The 23171-nt window shown below is 36.6% G+C and overlaps 1 protein-coding gene across 1 annotated transcript in view; it reads right to left on the bottom strand.

Annotated features, from left to right (window-relative positions):
* Mhcl (Myosin heavy chain-like) overlaps positions 1–23171 on the bottom strand; it is a 938273-nt gene that overhangs the window by 566796 nt on the left and 348306 nt on the right. Inside the window, exon 17 of the mRNA XM_090376088.1 lies at positions 17546–17712. Coding sequence (XP_090232214.1) covers positions 17546–17712 — 167 coding nt within the window. The remainder of the gene's footprint in view (positions 1–17545; positions 17713–23171) is intronic.

Below are 23171 nucleotides of genomic sequence, written 5' to 3'. Positions count from 1 at the left end.
AGTTCATCACTCAAAAACAAATTAACATCTGTAAGAAACTCTGGGGTTGAGTTGAACAACTCAACAAATCTTTGTAGACTTGCACCTCTAGACAACCATCTTACTTCAGTATGCAAGAGTAATTGGTTTGATACTTCTTCATTTTTTTCTCAAAGTTTGACAAACAATTGTGATTTAAGAGGATGAGCTCTAATTTGATTAATAGTTTTAATACACACTCAGAGTATCATGCAGTTCGTCACTGAGAGTTTTTGCCACCAAATGGTTTCGGTACAACATACAGTGAATAGTACGTACATTTTGAACTTTTTCTTTCAGAAAGGCAGTGAAACCTCGATAATGGCCCACCATTGCAGGTGCGCCATCTGTGGTTACTGTTGTTATATTAGTAAATGGAATATCATACTTATTTAAATATTCCACCAATCGCTGAAAAATTGTCCACCCCGCTGCAAATGAATTTTTATTTGCAAAATATCTTGAAAGTGATTTCAAGATATTTTGCAAATAAAAATTCATCAATAATTTGATGTTTGGTTTTATTATAATATCTTACATAAACCATAAGAATTGAACTATCGAATGTAGATTCATCAAGTTGGATGGAGAACTTACTATTTTTGAGTTCTGATACTACAGTTTTTTCTACATCTTCAGCCATTTCACCAATACGCTTTTTCACGGTAATGGTAAGCATTTTAAAACAGGGTCAGAATCTTTTTTCATTATGGTTTCAATTACTTCTTTGATTGTGGGTATAACAATGTCCTCTGCAACTGTAAGTGGTTTTCCTTTTTTTTTGCTATATTAAAAGAAATATTGTATGAAGCTGTTAATCCTTGTTTATTGTCAGCTTTGGCAGGTGCTTTCATAAATGATTTTATAGTTGATCGATGTGTGTATTTCTCTTTCAGTTCTTTAAAAAAGTCAAGATCTTTATCTTTCTTATCGGGATGGAGTCTGTGAAGATGATCTTTCATTTTTGCTAGTTTCATTGCATCGTTACTAAAAGGTTTTTCACAAAGAAGACACACAGGCCTCGTTTCGTTTGTTAATGAAGCAATAAGCCCAAGTTTCCAATATTCTAACGAATATTGTCTGCATTTCTTTTTAGAATCTGAAGCTGCAATTGTGGTTACTGGAGTTGTAACAAAATAATTAAAATTGAAGTCAGTAAGCAAAAGTAATAAGTCTAAATAATATACCTACTCACGTATTTCTAATGAATGAATAACAATTGAATTATAATATGTATGTTGATGCGCAAAAATGAGATGGGGATTGAATACGTGTAAGTATAAGTAAATAAGCAACCGCGCATGTGTTGCAATCTCGCTTCCGGCACGCCAGCCGGGCAGGAACCACCTTTACCGACATTGGTTGTTGTTGTGGGGGTTTTCTGGCGCATAAGCAGCTTTGGCTATAATGCGCCTATTCCTTTATTGTAATAATATATAAGAATTTCTTCTTATGTCAGAAGAGGCAAAAATCAGAAATGACTATAAACTCCAATTTTCTTCAGAAAGTTAAAAAATTCAGGGATATTTGCATTGTCACCAATGACATTCTCTAGAGTTATTGGTTTGCAAAGGTTAACCAAAGATAGCAGGGTTGTATTTCTGTCTTGATTATAGTGTGGGCAGTCGATGAGAATGTGTTTCACAGTCAGATTTAGAAAACAATGTGGACACTGTGGTGGATCATCTCCTGTGAGTAAATGAAGGTGAGTCAAATGTGTATGGCCTATTCTTGATCTTGAAAGGAGTACCTCTTCTCGTCTTGATGAACGGACACTGGAACGCCAAATTCTAGGATCCCGTTTAAATTGAAAAAGTTTGTTATGTGTTTGAGAGTGCCAGAGTGCTGTCCATTCTGTTAGGCATGCGTCACGAATGATTTGTGGGTAGTCTGATGCTGGAACACGGATAGTGGTTAAATCTAAGGTAGATGGATTTTTTGCCGCTTTATCGGCCAGTTCATTACCAGAAATTCCAGAATGGGATGGAATCCAGCAGAAGGTGATCATTTGGTGGCGCTCTTCAATCTGCAGTAATAATCTTCTAATTTCATTTAGAAGAGGGTGAACTTTATCTGTGGAGTTAGATAATGCCATAATTGAGCTGAGGGAATCAGTGTAAATAACAAATTTTAGTGAGCAGTCAGAACAGAGGTTTTCTAAGGCTAGTTTAATTGCATATAATTCTGCTGAGAATATACTGAATTCAGGTGGAAGGGCTGCTGAAATAGTGGTATTTAGGAACACTGCTGCTGCTCCAACATTTGAGTTAGATTTAGAGCCATCTGTATAAATTGGAGAAAAGTCAAAATATTTGTGAGTGTGAATTGCATGAAGTTGTTTCACATTTCATGCTTGAAGAACATTTTTTCCCCATTGGCAAAGGTAAGTGTCACAGGTGGGTAGAGGAGTAGGAGTCCATGGTGGTTGAGTGCATGTTACTACTTCTTGTACAGAATGAATGGGAACTTTCCAATCTTGCATCAGTTCAAGAAGGCGAAGACCAGCTGGTTTTACTATACTAGGCTTACTTCTGTAGAGGTTTTCTAGTGGTGGATTAAATAAATATGACTGAATTGGATGCGAGGCACAGCTTTGTATTTTGACAGCATACTTCAGTAGCAGTGTTTTCCTACGTAGTGTTAACGGGGGCTCATGAGCGTCAATGTAGAGGCTATGTGCTGGTGATGTTCTGAAAGCCCCAAGTGCAGTCCTCAAGGCGCTGTGCTGAACTGGATCAAGCCAGCGCAAAACACTTGCTCTGGCAGAATCATAGACAGGAGCACCATAATCAAGACGGGATCGGATTAATGCCCTGTATAGCCGAAGTAAGGAGGTGCGATCTGCACCCCATGTTAGGGCGGATAAAGTTCTGAGTATATTTAACTTTTTTAAACAGGAAGTACGTACATTTTTAATATGGTCTAAGAAATTTAATTTGTTGTCAAGGATTAATCCTAGAAATCTGATGTTACTATTGACTGGGATGGAGAAGTTGGAAATTTGGAGTTCAGGATCCAGATGGAGTTTGCGTTGTCGACAAAAATGGATGGCGACTGTTTTCTGTTGTGAGAGTCGATAGCCGTTTAGGTTGGCCCATTGTTGTATTTTATTCAGTGATATCTGAAGCTGCCTTTCAATTGATCTCATGCTTTGGGAATGGCAGGAAATGGAGAGGTCATCAGCATAAAGATATGACTCAACTGTGTTTGGAAGCTGGTTAGTGATGGAATCTATTCTAAGAGCAAAGAGAGTGGCACTCAGCACAGATCCCTGAGGAACACCTTCTTCCTGAATGAAAGTTGTAGAGAGCTCATTTTGGTATTTTACTTGAAACGATCTAGTGTATAGGAAGTTCTGTACAAATATGGGAAGGTTTCCGCGTAGACCGAGAGAATAAAGATCACTAAGTATGCCATGTCGCCAGGTGGTGTCAAAGGCTTTCTGTATATCTATAGTAACCATAACCAGATGCTCGTGTTTAACGAACGCATTGCGAATGGCAAATTCAGCCTTGATCATGAGATCTAAGCATGATCTGTTTTGTCGAAAGCCATGCTGACTATTGCTCATGAGATGTTGTGACTCTATGATCCAGACGAGTCTATTGTGGACAATTTTTTCAAGGATTTTGCTGAGGCAGCTTGACAGAGATATAGGTCTGTAGTTATGGGGATTGGTTGGATCTTTTCCAGGCTTCAGGAACGCCAAAACAATAGAGTGGTGCCAAGAAGCTGGATAAGTTTTTTCTAAAAAAATACGGTTGTAAAAGACCAGGAGGAGGCGCAAAGCCTTGTCATCAAGATGTTGCAGCATGATATAATAGATCCCATCTGGTCCGGCGGCACCATTACGAGCTGTTTTAATGGCATGCAATAATTCAGGATATTGTAGAGGTTTGTTATATGGCAGAATGGGGGCAGTTTGGAAGTTAATAGAATACCGTTCTCGACTGTTTTTAATTCGTTGGAAAGATGTAGTATAAGCTGATGTTGCCGAGATCTCAGCAAAAGTATTGCCCAAAGCGTTAGCTATATCCGAGGGACTAGTTAAATCTCGCCCATTCCATGAGAGGACTGGAGAGGGTATGGTTGGAAACTTGCCAGAAAGCTGTCTAATTTTTTTCCAGATTAATTTGCTGTCAGTATTTCTGTTAATTGTTGATGCAAAGCGAGCCCAGGATTCTTTTTTGGCTTGCCTCTGTATGAAACGTGCTTTTGCCCTTACTTTCTTATAATTTATCAGATTGGCTGTGATTGGATAACGCCGAAACAAATTCCACGCTTTATTTTTTGCTTTTTTTGCTTTGGTGCATTCCTCATTCCACCAATAATTATAGTGCTTTCGACCCGGTGGGTTTGATAATGGTATTGTATCTTTAGCCACGTTTAAGAGATGCGACGTGATGTAGTCTGTCACATCATCAATATGATGGAAACGGATTTTTTTCTCATCGAAAGAGATTGATGACTTAAATTTTGCCCAGTTTGCTCTTGTAAATTTCCATTTCCTGCAGGGTTTAGTTAAAGGAGTCTGTGCTATCAATACCTTGCATACGATTGGGAAGTGATCACTGCCCATGGGGTCGTTTATAACATACCACTCTATGGTCGGGACCAGTACTGGAGAACAAATGGAAAGGTCTATTGCTGAAGTATTTCCAGTTGGGAGCTGAATGTGAGTGTGCGTGCCAGTATTCAGTATGGTGAGGTTTAGTGCATCTAAAAGTCTTTCAATGAGTCGACCACGTGTATCCAATTTAGAAGCACCCCATAGGGGGTTGTGCCCATTAAAGTCCCCTAATATACAGACAGGTGGAGGTATCTGTATGAGGAGGTCTTCAAGTTCTTTTAGAGAATAAGTATGGTTTGGCTGTAAATAGATTGAGACTAGTGTTATTGCAATATGGAGAGTTATACGAACTGCAACAGCTTCTATTTCAGTTCGAAGTGCGATATGCTTTGTTGGGATCTTTGAATTTATCAGGATTGCTACACCACCGTGGGCAGTATTTGCTGTATTGCGATCTCTTCGATAAAGGCAGTAGTTCTTTATCGATGGAGAAATTTGCGAGGTTAAGTAAGTTTCTTGGAGACAGAGAGCAACTGGAGAATACTGGTTAATTAGATTATGGATATCATCTGTGTTGTAACGAAAGCCTCTACAGTTCCATTGTACAATGATGGCCATTATTTGTGTTTAATTATTTGAGATGTATCTGACTGCTTTTTGAAGGTGATTGGTTTATGACGTTCCAATTTTTGCTTATCTTTTTTTAGGAAAACTGGCCGACCAGTGTCCATTTCTTCTTCTTCGGCATGAATTTCTAATATTGGATCTTCCGGTAGAGTAGGAGATGTCGCTGGTATTGTAAGAGGAGTGTTACTTGCCTGATCTGAATGCTTGGGGTTACTGGACTGTTGCTGAGAGAGGACAGCTCGAGCCCAGTCAGAGATTGATATGTTTGAGGGGACGGTAACTTCAGTTTGGGTGGATACCGTTTGTTGTTTTTGTGCAACATTTGCATAGGTACGTTTGGGCATGGTAGGAGCAATTATTTTCCTTGCTTCTTGAAAGCTTACCTTGTTCTCAACCTTATATTTAACAATTTGTTTCTCAGTTTTCCATCTCTCACAAGTTCTAGAATATGCAGGATGGTTACCGTTACAGTTGGGACATGTCTTTTCTGTCGCCAAACATTCAGACTGAGTATGATCGGAAGATCCACAGTTTGGACAAACTGGGTTTCCTCTACATGTTGTCTGAGAGTGACCATACTTTTGGCACTTGTAGCATCTCAAGGGATTGGGTATATACGGGCGAACACGACAAAGTAGATAGCCAGCTTTTACTGTTGATGGTAGGTTTGGGGAATTAAATGTAAGAATGATATTCCTGGTAGGCATAAGGTTATTGTCTTTTTTAGTCATGATCCTTCTTGATGCAATAACATTTTGATCCTGAAGTTCTTGGGTTAATTCATCCTCTGTCACGTTCAACAAATCCCAACTAGAAATCACACCTTTGGATGTATTTAAGGTAGCATGGGGAGATACTTTAATTGGTATCCCAGCAAAATTTGAAAGTTGTAAGAGTTTCTCTGAATGTTTACTTGTTGTTGTTTCTAAAAGAAGGTCTCCAGATTGCAGCCTTCTCACAGTCTTCGGAGAACCTGCAATACTCTCCAGGTGTTTCTGGATGAGGAAAGGAGATAATTTGCTGAGAGGTTGTTCTGAAAGTGAATGTAAAATTAAAAAGGAAGGAAACTCTTTGGTTGTTGAATTTGTTTTCAACCTCTTGGGTTGTGAAATGTCATGATCAATTTCAGTAAGTGGCCGAAAGCTTGTCGGCTCTAAAGATGGATAATCATTTTGCTCCATCTTTGCTCCTTTTCGCCCTTGGCAGATGAGCTTTTCTGCCAAGGTTTCCGGCCCCGCCACGGGGAGGCAGGAGCAGTGCCTGGTGTGACCAAGCGAGAAGTAGTAGGGGGTTAGTAATAAGAATATGAAAAAAGAAAGGTGGCTTGCCCTTCTTGCTCTGTACAGGTACTTTTGTAGCAAGAGCAGTTATAAAATAAATAGATTACTTAACGAGAGGAACGCAAAAGAACTATATATCACTTTTTGGAAATCGCACTATAAGGCACAGATAAATCGCTCAGTCACAATCGCTTGGCACCCGGGGCCACCGACATTGGTAAATATGTCATTTTGGCCTACTTGATTGGCCTCCATAACTATTTTCATGACCTTGCTCCATCTTACAGGTCCTATTCATGTCACTGTTTCCACGATTCACTCTTAATTGTGTTGTCATTCAGGATGAAGGTAATCCAAGTTAACTGAATTAAATAATACCCGTACAATGATGTCTTATATTTTTCTATTGACCCTTGAGCCCGAATCGACCCCTGGGGGTCGATATCGACCACTTTGGCGACAACTGATCTAGACTCTCATCTCTGAAGTATGCCCATCCTCACAAAATCTATGAGAAACCTTGCAGACTGCTTAGAATAAAGTTAGTCAAGCTTTTTATTAGACCATTATAGGCATTATTATAAAATTAATCACCAGAATGCCAAGTCTGAGTAAGGCAGTGATAAAATCTCGTGGAGGATATTTTGATGAAAAAATGAGTGTAGTTGTTAATATTAATAATTTCAATTTTTTTTTGCTGTAAATTTTTCAATTCTTAATAAAAAATCTTAAAATACTTTGCAGTGTGTTTTTTTTTTTTTTTTATATTAAACCTTCCATTGTCATAGCTAATTTAAAAAAAAAATTAATGAAATCTGTTTTCGTATGCTATGATTTCAATCTTTTAGGCAGCATTTTATGTGTACCATCATTTAGTAGAGATCATTCTCTTCGATCCACTGTTCATCAGTGGATTGAACAGTGGTAGAATTCTAACCAGTGACACCATTATTTTTCTTATAACAGAAGTTAAGCTAACAGATCTGTGATTACTCATTTCACACTTTTATTCCCTTCTGTAAATTGAGGATAGGATACATTTACACATCTCCAGTCATTCACACATCTCCACAGTGACCTCCCCTGAATCCAAAGATGCAATCATAATTATGGCTAAGGGTTTGCTTCCTTCCATTGCTGCATCTCTTAATATAATTGGTTAGATTCTATCCACCCCAGGCACTTTTTTTAATGTTAAGCTTCAACAACTTCTCCTCCACTTTCTTCTCACTTATCACAAAATCATTTAGGCCACTCTTAGATTCTGATAACCTCTGGCATTCCCCACCCTAAAGAAGTCCTCATGGGCGAATGTAGATGCAAAATACCTATTCAGTTTGGCAGCAACCTGAGCAAGATTATCAACATTTAAACCATCGACATCAAGTGGAACAATGTGATTCAACCCCTTTCTTCTACTGTAAATATAAGTAAAGTCTTTACTGAATTTCTTTGCATCTTTTGCCAAAGACTTCTCATAATCTGCCTTCACTTGCCTAACCTCCTAAGAGACTTGATTACAGACTAGTTGATATCTACCACTGGCTTCTGTATCACCTGATAATTAATATGCATTCCATGCATTTTTCTTCTCTATCACAAGTCTTGGTGACACGGTATAAAAAACACCTGATAACGAGCTCCGTTAATCAGTGTTACTCTTGTTCTTCAGGTGGGAAAGGCAGTGGACTTAAGCGAGTTTGACAAAGGCCAAATTGTAATGGACAGACGACTGTGTCAGAACATATCTGAAAAGGCATGGCTGGTGGGATGCTCACAGTCAGCCATGGTTAGTACCTACCGAAAGTGGTCAGAGAAGGGAAAACCCACGAATCGCCACCGAGGTGTTCGACAACCACGGCTCATCAATGCTCGAGGTGAGCGAAGGCTCTCCCATATGGTAGATGGCAACAGAAGGGCGACTGTGGCACAACTTGCCAGTAACTGGAATGCTGGTAATGTGTCACAACACACAGTATATTGAACCCTGCTGAAAATGGGGCTAAGTAGACGCAGGCCACTCCGAGTGTCCATGCTAACCACAGTTCACCGGAACAGTGCCTACAATGGGTATGCAAGCATCAAAACTGGACCTTGAGTGATTGGAAGAAGGTCATCTAGTCCGATGAATCACGTTTCCTGTTGCACCATGTGGACGGCTGGGTACATGTGCATCATTTACCTGGGGAAAGTGATGGCACCTGAATGCACTGTGGAACAAAAACAAGCCAGTGGTGGCAGTGTCATGCTTTGGGTGATGTTCTGCTGGGATACCCTAGGTCCAGTCATCCATGTGATGGGCGCTCTGACATCTACTACCTACCTAAACATCATTGCTGACCAGGTATACCCTTTCGTGACAACGGTCTTCCCTCTGGTGGTGCTGTCTTTCAGCAGGATAATGCACCATGCCACACCACTCAGATTGTTCGAGACTGGTTCACAGAACACTAGGAAGACTTTCAGGTATTTTCCTGGCTTCCAAATTTCCCCAGACATCAGTCTCATCGAGCATCTGTAGTTTGTGTTGAATAGCAACTCCGATCTGTGGCATCTCAAACATGGACCTTACAAGAGTTAAAGGAGCTGCTGGTTACATGTTGTTACCAGATACCACAAGATAAATTTAGAAATCCTGTAGCATCCATATAATATATATACAGTGCATTCCAGTTAATCAGGGCAGCCGCTTATTTTGGGCAAAATATGAAGAACAGAAACAAAACAAATATTTAGCCTGAATTTGTTCCGCTTATTTGGACCAACTCGCCGCTTAATTGGGGCAATGAATGTCGTGGTTGAACAATAAACTATATTTAGATGGCGCACACAAACATCTAAATATAGTTTATTGAACAATAAACTAATTTAGATGGTTCGTAACAAAGAGATCATGCGAGCAGCAGCCGAGTCAGTTATTGCGAAGTTGTGCTGTACGGTGGTTGTTTTACGTTTGTTCTGTGTCACAGTAATCGGATTCTGAAGAAATTTTGCTTGCAGTTGTTTACGATCACACTAGGTACATATGTATACATCTTATGGGTTAGAATAGATTAAAAACTGTACCAAACAGTGCACTGATTTTGGTTCCCCCCTCTTTTCAGTACATTTAAGACCCCTGTCAAGATGCCACGTAAAGATTTGTCGCTTTCAGAAAAAATCGCTATTCTTGACAAGATAAAAAGTCAACCTCCTAACATCAGTCATCATCAGCTAGCGGAGATAATAAAGGTGCCAAAATCTACAATTTCACGACTGCTACAGCAACAAGAAAAACTTAGAGAGGAGTGGATATTGCACGTGGATTTAAAGAAAACATCACATAAGCGAAAGAGGGAAGGCAAGGATCCAGATGTCGAAGATGCTTTGAATCAATGGTTTTCCACTGTATCTAAACAAGGAGTATGTGTAAGCAGCCCTATGTTAAAAACGAAGTCAGAAGAGTTGGCCAAAAAGCTAGGTCATGTAAATTTCAAAGCAACGGATAGCTGGTTGTCTCGATGGAAGTGTAGACATGACATTAGTGACAAAAAAGCACATGGCGAGAAGGACAGTGCTGATACTACAAGTACTGGGCAATGGAAATCTGAAAAACTGCCAGAGTTGCTTAAAAATTTAGTAGGGATGACATTTACAACGCCAATGAAACAGGCCTGTATTATCATGCTACGCCGAATGGTTCCCTCAACTATCAACACAACAACTGTCTGGTTCAAAGAAAGCAATGGATCGTGTAACAGTGTTGTGCTGCTCAAACATGTCAGGAAATGATAAACTCAAACTTTTGGTTACTGGTAAAAGTGCTAAACCTCGTTGTTCAAGGGGCTTACAATAAGCAGTTTGCCAGTTTCGTATTATGCCAATAAGAAGGCGTGGATGACCATATATATTTTTATGCAATGGCTAATGAACTGGGGTATGTAACTGCAACCGAAGTCCAGAATAATTCTGTTGATATGGGACAACTGCACAGCACATTCTAATGTAGTTGGTTTAAAAAATATTGAACTGGAATTTTTACCCCCTAACACCACATCCCTGATACAGCCTATGGACGCGGGAATTATAAAAAATTTGAAGACCTATTATCGTGAAAAGCTGGTTAATCACATCCTTGCAGCAATTGAGGAAAATCTGCTGACATCATCTTTGAAATCAATAGAGGTTAGTGCAAATGTTTCTATGCCTTTCAATGTTTCAACAACTTATTGCCGATAGCTGGCAAGGAATAAGCAGAAAAACAATTCAGAATTGTTTTGCTAAATGTGGTTTCATGACTAATTGTGATTTAGATGCGATAAGCTGTATAGAAAATGAAATGGTTTTGGAACTGCAACAGGTGCAAAATTGTGAAGAATTTTTAACGATGGACGATAACCTTCAATGCCACGATGAAAATGAAGATTATGAGGAAACGATTATTGAACAAATTGCGGCAAAACACTCAGAGACACCAAAAGACTAAGAAAATGATGACGATGATATACCCAAGAGAGTAACTAACCATTATGCCAGGAAATGTATCACTCAATTGAGATGTTATTTCATCCAGCAAGGCAATTAAGGCAGTCCTTAATTGCCTTGCTGGATGAAACTTTGTGCCAACTTTGTTCAATTGTAGTCCATAAAGAGAACACATCAGGGTACACTTCATAATTTTTTCCAAGTAAGAACCCTTAAGTAATGTGTAACCTTTGCTTGACACGGACATTATTCTGTACTGTATCTTCATTTTACATATGTACATACATACATTTTGTTTGCTTTCAACTTTAGTTATTTTTAAATAAATGTTTATACCAATATAACTTAAATACAGTGTGCTTTCCTTAAATACCACATTCCTTTATTTTATTCATACCTTTTTGCCTCCATTAGAATGTGCTTTTCAGCTCATTAAAATTTTGCTTAATTGGGGCAGCCACTTAATTGGGCCAAAGTGATCTGTCCCAATTAACCAGAATCGACTGTATACATTTAGGAAAAACAATCTTTATTATTATTGTTATTTATTATTTATATGCTTATTGTCAAGAGACATTCGAATTTAGTTTAATTCCTAATAGAGATACATGATCTTGTCTAGAAATCGAAGTGCATCAAAGTGAGCATACGAGCAGTACTTTTTTTTTTTTTTTGTGAGGAAAGTGGACAGGACTGAGCTTAGGAGTTCTAGACAAGATCATGTATCTCTATTAGGAATTAGCCTAAATTCGAATGTCTTTTGACATAAGCACTTCATAAAGATTGTTTCCCCTATATATATATATATAGAGTCAATTCCGGTTAATTGGGACACATTGGGCCAGATCACTTTGGCCCAATTAAGCAACTGCGCCAATTAAGCGAAATTTTAACGAGCTGAAAAACACATTCTAATGGAGGCAAAAAGGTATGAATAAAATAAAAGGAATGTGGTATTTAAAGAAAGCACACTGTATTTAAGTTATATTGGTATAAAAATAACTAAAGCTAAAAGCAAACAAAATGTATGTATAAAAACTCCATATTACTTTGAAGCAGCAGACTTAACAGTTAAGATTTCCAGTCAACAGAAGAAGGTCATTAATATACAAGAAGAAAAAAGCAGAAGAAAGAACACTGAACCCTGGAAAACATCAGCATTAGTGGAGAAGTTAGACTATCTACCATTGTCTGCAGTCATCATTCAGAGAGAAAACTGGATACCCAAACTAGGGGGGGAAAAAAAAAAAAACAGTTGGCAGGCCATAAGATGGAAGCTTGTTTAGACCTTCGTGTAAAACATGATCCAAATCCTTAGAACTTCAAGAGAGCGACTACTTGAGATTTGCAAAATATTTACAAAGATGAGTAACATAAGCCAATATATCTTCAGTAGACTGACACTGATAGAATCCATATTGGCAATCACTGATCACATGGAAGGTTTTGAGATAATTTAAGTTTGCAGTTCATGGATTTCTCCACATTACTCTGAAGCAGCAGAGTTAAGTGGAACAGGGAGATAACTGGAAGTGAGGGATTTGTCATCCTTTACAACTATTTTACAATCATTGTGAGCTGTAGTGTAGGTAGAAAATGAGGAGATTTGGATAAAAGCCAACTGTGATATACTACATTCTTATCTCGAACAGCCTTAGTATATTTACTGTAAAAACTCTCATAGATAGGGAATGAGATTTCACAGTGGAATAGAGAATAAAGGATTTCATCCCTATAAGAATAATTTCCCTCCCACCTGGTCGCAGTGAGGAGGCTTGAGTATCCCGATGACCCAGAGAGCTATGCTGGCGGTAGCTAGACTACCAGTAGGGCCCCCCTAGCCAGACAGGTTAAAGGGTAGGGATCAGATGAAGAGTAACATATCCCCAGGTTGGGGATTGTGCGGGAGGCTGGTTCCTTCCTGCACAACCCCCAACAAAAATAGTAATAGATACAGGTAATAAATTAACAGAAGAAAGTATAATAAATCAAGGAGTTAAACAGGGATGTAGTTTGTCACCAATGCTATTTAACCTATATATCGAGGATATGATATGTATATGGAAAGAAGAAATTAATACAGGTATGTATTTAAATACAAAGAATAGGATTAATACACTGTTATTTACAGATGATTCCAGATAGTGAAGATAATTTACAAAGAGCAGCATTTAAATTAAACCAAATAACAGAAGAATATAAAGTTAAAATATCAACGATGAAAACTAGAACAATGGCTTTTAAAGGGAAAAATACGGCAAGAACAAAAATTCAAAATATATGTGGAACAATAAAAAGAACTCTGGCTAAGAAAACAAGGAAAGAAACACAATTGAAATTTTACAAAGTAATGGCAACACCAACACTTCTTTATGGTTCTGAAACATGGATACCAAAACAAAGAGATATTAATGGAATACAAGCTGCAGAAATGAAATTTTTAAGATATGTTAAAGGATGTACAAAATTTGATAAAATACCAAACGTAAATATTAGAAAGGAATTAAAGATTTACTCAATTAATGGAAAAATTATAGAATATAGACAAATATGGAAATAACATGTAGAAAGAATGGAAGATAATAGATTCTGTAAGTTAGCTTATGCATACAGAGCAAAAGGAAAAAGAGACAGAGGAAGACCAAAGAAAAGATGGGCAGAGTTCTTCAAGATCGGAACAGGCGGATTGCCTAATCCATGAAGGAAGATAAGATAAGATAATAAGAATAATTTCACTACTAGTCTGAGAAATTATGGGATCAGAAGATTTAAAACAGTAATCCAGCAAGGAAAAGAAGAGCAGATCATTCCATTTGGCAAACCTATAATGCTAAACAACACAAGGTTGATAATTGCCACAAGAGAAAAGTTCTACTAGTGAAGAGAGCATCACTAAGTTGTAATATGAAGCTGAAGAGTTTTTAGTCAGAATGAGATCAAGGGTGTTTGTTGTGTGGTTAGGGTTCTACGGTATTCTGGTAGATAAATGAACAAGCTGTGTAAGGTCCTCAGTAATTTCAAAAGCACTCTGGTATCTCACCCAGCTGTGTCCATGTAACTAAAAAACTGAAGCCAACTGAAGTTGTGAAAATTACCTCACTTATAGGAAATTAAACTGGAGAATGTCAATTTTAAAGAAAGGAAGTCAAAGTGTTTTGAATTGTTAGTGGATATTGAAGAACAAAGAGGCAACAAGTGAATTTGAGAGAATGGGGCAGAGATGTTTTAAGCCAGAGGATCGAAGGGAGGAGATTTTATATTAAAAAATATTTGAAAAGGAATATCAGAACAGACATATACACAAGTACCAGCTTTGAAGCAAAAGGAATCACACAATGAATAGGGCAACTGAAATAAGTACTGGTTAACTGATAATTGAAACTACTTATATTTATGAAATAAATCAGGAAGATTTTGGGAGGTTTAGATCTTTTTGGAGATAAGTTTGTCCTATTAGTTTGATATTCATAATACACTCAGTAAATTGAGTAAAAGTGGAATTAGGAAATGTATGAATTATTAAAATTTTTGGAAGTGGTGTAGACACAACGAGAATATAACCCAGCTCCTTAATACACCATGGCCTCAACAATTTCTCTCCCTCCCACTAGATACACACTACTTATATTCTCTCCCATCACTAGATGGCAAGAAACAGTGAGATCATACTCCAGCTGATCTGGATGCCTCCTAGACAGTTATTAATTGGTTCAATCCAATGGACTATCTAACATACAGCCTGCAAACATTAATTTAGAGCTGTACCCTTGAAATATAAGGAATATTGGATCTTGCCATGATGCCATTCATAACTTCAACAGACTTCACTCATACCATATTATCAAAGAGATGGTGGTTGCCAGAGCTTAGCTCTGGACACTGAACACTTCCACCCTGCTATAAGCAAAGTGGTGTTGCACCTCACTTTGAACAGAAAATGAGGCAGGCTTCCAATTCATTATTTAACTTCTCATCAGTCTGAAATCTGCAGCCCCTTAATGATTTCTTCATTTAGGGGAGAGGAAGGAGTCCAAAGGTGAGAGGTCTGGAGAATAACATGGATGCTGCAGATTTTCAAAGCCACACCTGATTGCACAGTCCACTGTGAGAGTCTTGTGAGCAGAAGCACTGGTGGTTTTTTTGAATAGCTCTCAATTTCCATTTATCTTCAACTTAACAGCCTCTCAATTTTCCCAGATTTCTGTAGTACTCCACAGCCATGCTGGTGCTTTTTGGGAGGTAATCTGTAAGGATGATACCATTAGAGTCCCAGAAGGCACTGTTGACAGACAACTGAACCTTGGCTTTTTTTTTTTTTTTTTTGTTTTGGAGGTTATTGAGAATGAACAGAGCTGGAACTAGGGTGGGGCATCAGCCCCAGGTGCAGCATTTTAAGGCACATTCGACCAGTTATATATTTTAAAATTGCCTCATTTTTGATTTAATTACAGTTGGACTTGTGTTTAATGAACTTATTTATAGCAAATTTTTTGAATTCCTTTTGGTAATTACATTTAAAACTTTCTGTAGAATGAAGAAAATTTCCATATAATGAACGGGTTCGAGAGACTTAACTTTGTATGCTTTGTTTCCATCTCTGGCCTTTAGGCAATTTAAGCAATTAGAAAGTGCAAATTAAGGGTTAAAGGGATTACTGTTCCAAAATGTAAGTAGAACATAAAACGTATGCAGCCACCTAATCCCACATACTGAAAAGTCATTCTAGTCTGCTTTCTATAGCCCGTCAAAAGGTTAAGACGTATTCCCGACATGGATAATAGTTTCTGATCAACTTGTGTTTTTTGTTTAAAATAAAAATAAAAATTTTATTAAAAGAAATACGTACTGCATTATCTTTGTATGTGCTATTTATGATTCCAGAAATTTTTGTGAGAGTGAAAAAAAATTATAAATTCAGGATTTATAATCATTTACGGAAAAAAATATCAGGAGGAACAGTGCTTTACAAATTTCGAAAATAACAGAGAAACTCCAATTACAAACTTCTAAGGTATGGCCTGTTTTGTGACGTCACACCACTCAGCATTTTGGTTTGTCCTCCAGTGCCAACCACTGGAGGACACAAAAATATTTCAACTATCTGTTGATATTTCAACAGATATTTGAAAAATTATATTTTATCAATTCTGCAGGATATAAAATCTGTAATCCCTTTACAACTTCTCCAATTCATTCATGAGTATTGTCTAATAGAATCTTATCTTAATATAGAAATAGTACTATGAATTTTCTAACGCTGCCTAATACAGTAGCTTCTTGTGAAAGGTCTTTCAAAGTGAGAAAAATTCAATTAAAATAATATACCTTTATTGCATATTTTTAATTTATGTTATTATGTTAAAAGAACTATATTTTGAAATATTTTGTTTCTATGATTTTATATTAGATATATATAAACAAACTACCTGGTTTTCTAATTTCTTTGTAGTTTACATAGAATTAAATTCTCTGTAGATATAAACGAATATTTGTAAGTTTCTTTTTCTTTGATATTTTTGTTTTGTTATATTCATTGTATTATTTTATTAATAAATATATGCAAATTGTAGGCCATTTCAATAGTAATTTTTATAAATTCATAAAGATTGCAGAGGCGTAGCAGGGAGAAAAGATGGGGGATTTCCCCCAGGCACTAAGCTTCAGGGGTGCCAGGAAGACATGTTGCCCCTGGGCGTCGATGACCCTAGCTACACTACTGAAAGACTGACTACCTGCATATAATGGGGGTGTACTTATAACACTTTTGCCGCAGACATAGGTTTGCCTAGTTCCATCTCTGAAAATGAATGTTTCCATTTTTTGTTCATCGGTTTTGTTTCTGAGTAATAATGATGTACCCAGAATTCATCCATCACCACAACTCAGTCAAAAAAAAAAAAAAAGAAAAAAAAAAAGGAAAAAAAAAAAAAGTAAATATATATGCATGCACTCCTGAATCAATTAAGAATATTCATTTCCTTTAGAGGACACTTTCATTAGGAGATAGCTACCAATTAACACACTGTTACACTGCAGTTATTATCTTTGTTAACAGCATGTTCCAGAATAGAATTTCTGCCAGTCCTTTGGCCCTATGTGACCTAGGAGTCACCTGTTAGAATGCTAGATCAGTAGTTATCAACCTTTTTTGCTCCATGCACCCTTTTCATCATATGTCAGAATGTAATTTCCACCCCTTTCCAAGATTGTCTGACTCAAAAGGCTCCAAAAGCTGTGCATAAAAAAGAAAAAGTCAAATATAACTATAAATGGAATATTTCCACAGATAAAAAAGTGAAATATTTATATTTATTTTTAATTTAATACGTGACATCCAATAAAGTGGATGTCCTGTAGATTATGTACAATCTAGAATTGTAGTTTGTAGAAAGATCAAAATTTCAACAGTTTGAGTCTGTCAATCTGTGGTCCCAATCCCCCCCTCGAAATTCTAACCCCCCCACCTCCCGGTTGAGAACCCCTGTGTTAGATCATGCATTACAGTTTCTGGAAATTATGTTGCCACAAATCTGAGAGCACTTTGAGGTACTTCCTTTAAACATTTTACAGTTTAGTATAAACTTACCTGACTGAGGCCAAGTCGGTATGTAGTACTGTCGATGTCAATATGCTCTAGAAGTGATTCAACAGCATGGCGCTCATCAAATATAGGATGTGGTGCCCGATTTTCTGGAGGAATTAGAAGTTCAAATCGACGTCGGAATTCCCCATACATTAGATGCTCTGGAAATCCTAAAAAAAAAAAGGTGAGAGAGAAAGAATTCTATAAAGTAGATTTGTTAAGGTTAGATTAAGTTAGGTTATGATAGGCACTTCTAGTACAGCTAATGAACTACGATAGAAATAAAACCACACTAAACACTTCCACCCTGCTATAAGCAAAGTGGTGTTGTATCTCACTTTGAACAGAAAATGAGACTTCCAATTCATTAATTAACTTCTCATCAGTCTGAAATCTGTAGCCCCTTAATGATTTCTTTATTTAGGGGAGACACTGTGTAAGGGAATGGAAATAGTATAGTTATCACTGGTCATTCACATATATCTAGGATATCAATTTTTTTTTTTTTTTTTTTTTTAATCAATTTAATAATTGCTTTTGCAGTGCAGAGTACTTCTCTCCATAAAGAAGTGTAGTTCTGAGCATCTTGTACTGCATAAATTTCACTATTACCTCGTTTTGCCTGAATTTAAATACTGAACTTAGAACAAATCATGGAAAACACTATACAGAATTTGAAATAAACTAATTGTTTTAATTGCATTAACGCTCACAATAATTTAGTTATTATAAATGTACAAATTTTGAATAAAGAAGTGTAGTTCTGAGCATCTTGTACTGCATAAATTTCGCTATTACCTCGTTTTGCCTGAATTTAAATACTGAACTTAGAACAAATAATGGAAAACACTACACAGAATTTGTCAAATCTGTCAAACTTACCACAGTCAGCATGCTTAATTGCAAATCTTAAAAGTTGTAATGAATGAGGCTCAATAAATCTGCTTCTAGCACAGCCCAAGTTGAAAGTAATCACTCTGTGATCGCTGTTAATCCAATCTGGTTTAGCTTGCCAAATTAGATAAAAAACTGATGGCTGTACTATTGACTAATGTTACATGTATGTTGGACACCATTAATAGTCCAAAACGTCGGTTCATTACCAGGCTTATTAATGATCTTAAGTTTAGATGAGGTTATCAGCTCTTCCAATAACAGGCCTCTTGCATCCGTAAATCTAGAATGCCATAAAAGATTTTTAGCATTTTAATCCAGACAGATAATCACTTTTCTCCCTTTCAATCTGAATAATGCCTATTCCAAATAGCTAAGAGAGCAATGAAGGTCTACAACATCAGGCTGACAGTACACAGATATAATGAAAAATTGTCCCCAACTAGCTTCAATACCAACACAGACTGCATGAAATGTACATAAGGAATGCACATAAGGCACACAATTCTGGTCACAACCAGATCAAAGCTGAAAATTAGTATAGCAGCTCTTAGTTTGTCACACTTTTGAGACAATTCTAATTGAGTTGGGATATCCAGTTAGCTGACCTCTATAAACAAGGTTCCTGAACACAAACAATGTCAATCCTTTCATGTTCACAAACTAATATTAGTTCATCTGCTACAGATCTTGCATGCTGCACATTAATTTGGAGAACCTTGAGTTCACAGTACATATTATTTCTATGGGTAAGAGTGCTATTGCTCATTACCGTAAAGCACAGAATACGTTCTTTCCTTAGTAACTTTCAGTGCAAATATGTATTCAGGACACTTCTTATCTCTAACTGAATGAGCAGCAGACCTATTTTTCGCACTACAATTGGAACAATGCTGAGATTTGTTTTTATTTTTACAGAATTTAAAATTATGACCCATCACACGACAATGACGGTTAATGTAGAAGTGATATGCAAACCGGCATATCACTTCTACATGTCTTAGAAGTGTGCCCGTACCTTTGACAATTATAACAAATGGTAACCAAATAAAATTCCTTAAACATGTAGAACATCAATTCAATAAAGCTGTGTTTGTTTATCAAGAAACATTTTAACTCTACAGGATACTTCTAAGATCCAGTTAATTCCATTTTTGTTTTCATTAGAAAAACATTTTCATTTCACTGACGTCATCTCTGCATATACCCATATGTATTAGGTTTCTTTCATATAACTCATTAAGTAGATCTTCTTTATTTATGTCCTTAATTACATCATATAATATTATTTTTAAACCAGGTTTCTTAGGTTCAGTGATATTCAGTCTCAATTTCTTTATGAGGTCATTTGTCCTAATATCCTCAAGCTCCTTGTTAGACTCCATCTCAATCGCAATACCTTGTCAGGTAGTCTTTGCATTCTCCTAATTCGTACCCTTTTAAGCAAATTTTCCATAATTTTAGAGACTGCTTTTTTCACATACATGCTAGACTTAAGTTTAGAATCATGCTCAGGCCTCATCAGAAGTACATTATTTGAACTAACATTATTTCTAAGCCCATTATTTTGCTTTGCATGGCTGTCATAATTAATTATGTTATCCTTCCTATTTTAATTAACACCATTTTTAACAACCTCACTGTATAGCTTACCAGTACACCTAAAATCTGTAATTATTGCAATTTATTCAGTTAGTGACTCATCTAAAGATCTATTTCTCTCTTTCAAGCATTCATTATCTATTCCCAATTCCAAGGCCAAACTTTCCAGATAACTCCATCTAGCCAATATTTGAGAGATCGCATCATTATTGATTCCATGTTCTTTAGCAAATAAAAATTCCTCTAATTTTCTTCTCATACATGTCATGACAACATTGATTGGTTCATTATGGAAATCATTAACCACTTGTTTCTGCTTATTTTGGTTATTCAGTCCATCTCTATAAAGCAACTGTGAATCTATTAAATCTGATTCATAATCCAGTTCGTTTTCTAGTAAATCTTGTGCACTAATATCCAGAAGCGTGTGAAACATACTGATGTTTGTCAGCGCCATTGTTGCCAGAATTATTAAAATTGTTAATATCCTCAACTGGATTCATATATTTACTGTCAATGTTTAAGTTCATTTCGATATTCCTGTTCACTTGTCTCATTTCTTCATCATTATTCTTAAATACCTCTACTTCATTTAATACATTAGTCAGATTTTTCTTATGTTTATTGCTCCTCCTTTCTCTCCTTCTCAAAACAGGAGATTGTCTTAACTGAAGTGGGAGTGCCCAAGAAGTGGTAAACATGTCATGATAAACACGTTTACCACTTCTCGTCATAACATAATTCTCAGGGGTTCTGCTTTTCGAGGAGGCAGAGCTGTCGACATCCAAGTCACATTCCAAGGCCATGCCAGAAACAGCCATGGCCCAATCAACACTGCACTGTTCGACAGAAGGAGGGTCATGATGCTTAATACTGTCAAATTTGGCCCCTTTAGTCTTTAGCTTATTACCTTGATTTAAGACTTTTTTTTTAAATATCCTATGGGAACCCTTACTATGAGAATTTGAAAATCCATCACTGTCTTTCACATGTTCATTAAAAAACCCATTCACTGTATTTACCTCATCATTACTTACAAAAGGCTGAATCTTGGGGAGCTCTTGAATTTTAACAGTGGATTTCCTATTTGTTTTGTTATCCTCAGCTGACACAGTATCTTTGTTAGCACTCATTTTATTCATTTATGCTTATTAATCAAAATTCAATCATAATACGCAGTGCTACTACAATTTCCAAAAATCACTTCTTTTAAGCTTTTAAGTTTAATTAAATTTCCTCAGATTCAAACCCTTACACACAGAACAGTAAGGTCATTCTCATTAATTAAGATCCCAGTCTCTAAGCATCATGATTTTAAATTATAGCCAGATAAAATTTTAAGTATTTACGCTATGCTGTAGCATGGGCAAACACTCACTGACCGTTAGAATGAAGAACGTTCCAACTGTCAAAATAAACTAATGTCTATAAGTAGTTAAATACTACCTGATATTTTGAAAAATACACAACTCCATGACAATCCAACTCCGTCAACAAGATGATGACCAAGAAAATCAAATAACTCTACTTAATACCATACTTTCAACATAAAAATCATAACAACACGTTTAGCATAGACAGCAGGGCCACCAAAAAAATACTAAGAAATAATATAACAACTGGGTAGTACCACACTCAAGGTAGTAATAAACAGAAAAGACCTGGGGCAACTGTGCAGTCAAGCCATGAAATTCACTGACAGTCCACATGGGCATCTAGGGCAGCTCATGCATTTTTGTCAATGATATATGGGGATTTTGCCATCAGGCCTAAAGAGGAACTGAAATTTTTCTTCCCAAGAAAGATTTCAGTTGTGCAAACTACAGCATTTTAGAAACTAGGCACCTACCAAGAGATCTAATTGAGATGTTTAAGGCTTTGAATGGACCAAGTAAGATAAATGAAGGAATTTATTTATGCATGGGTAATAAATGAAGGAGTATATTTAGCTTACTGTTCTGCATCCAGTAAGCTAAATGTTGGTAGTATTCTTACTCTTGCTCAGACGACAGATATAAGCAGTTATAAATTTAAATTGAGGAAGGATGGTTGCAGGACAGAGATTTGATCTCAGCCAGTAGGTAACTGATTTTTTGGAACAAACTTTCATATGATGTTGTAAAAGTGGGTAGTTTGGATAAATTTAAGGAACAACTAGATAAGTTATTAGAATGTACGGACAGGGAATGTGAGAAAGTTTTTTTTTTTGTCAATGCTGTATACACTTCATGATTTTCCACTACTGATACTAAAGTCTCATCTTTCATCTAAACCTTGGTTTTTCTAATAAAAATGCTAAGATAAGAATATAGCATTTTGAAATTGATTTATATAGCTTCAATTTCTGCCTACGCTAAAAGCTTGCAACAACTGTAAAACAATTAACCAATTCACACTCAATTCTGAACAGGCTATGAATAGAAAACAAACTTGCTTATTGTAGTAGTCGAGCACTCTGGTTTTTTACCAAAGCTACTGGCTGTAACTTCTGTCAAAATTCTGCCCAATCTTGATGCCAAAAAAACTCCAGGTCCTGAAAGCACTTCTCAATTCATTCTTAAAAAAAAAAAAAAAATAAAATAAAATAAAAAAAACACCCAGCACCTGAGAATGCTTCATTTCTCTGTTTTTTGTTTTTACCTTTTTACACTTGCTTATTCCATCTGTGTTTTTCCTTCTGCTTAATTTTCTCATATTCAGCCAGTTCCTAAAATAATTGACAAATCCCTCCCTTCCAATTATCACACAATTATACTTACACTGCTTACACCATTAATACCTGGACACTGCATATCTACAAATAAACTTTGTTTACAAGAAAACTACTAATGTGTGCTGAAACCTTTGGCCTTTATGATAAACGTTTGCTTTTATGTTTACAGGAAAATGTGTGCTGAAACCTTTTGCCTCTAATTTCTGCAGAGCATTCTTCACCAGTGTTTTGGAAATGTTCTTTGATATTTATTGCCATTTAGTCTTCAAAATGGCAACCAGTTAAGCTGATTCTTTGGGCAGTCTGTCCTTACACTCACTCAACAATCAAATTCATCTCAGAGATTTTCTATAGGATTGTGGTCAGGGCTCTGGCACGACCAGCTCAACTTTTTGATACTCACATCATCAAACCAGTCAA

The sequence above is a fragment of the Mastigoproctus giganteus genome, chromosome 1 (assembly GCF_048544385.1).
Source record: "Mastigoproctus giganteus isolate SK-2022 chromosome 1, ASM4854438v1, whole genome shotgun sequence".
NCBI classification, from domain to species: domain Eukaryota; kingdom Metazoa; phylum Arthropoda; class Arachnida; order Uropygi; family Thelyphonidae; genus Mastigoproctus; species Mastigoproctus giganteus.
This window is presented reverse-complemented; position numbering and strand designations above follow the sequence as displayed.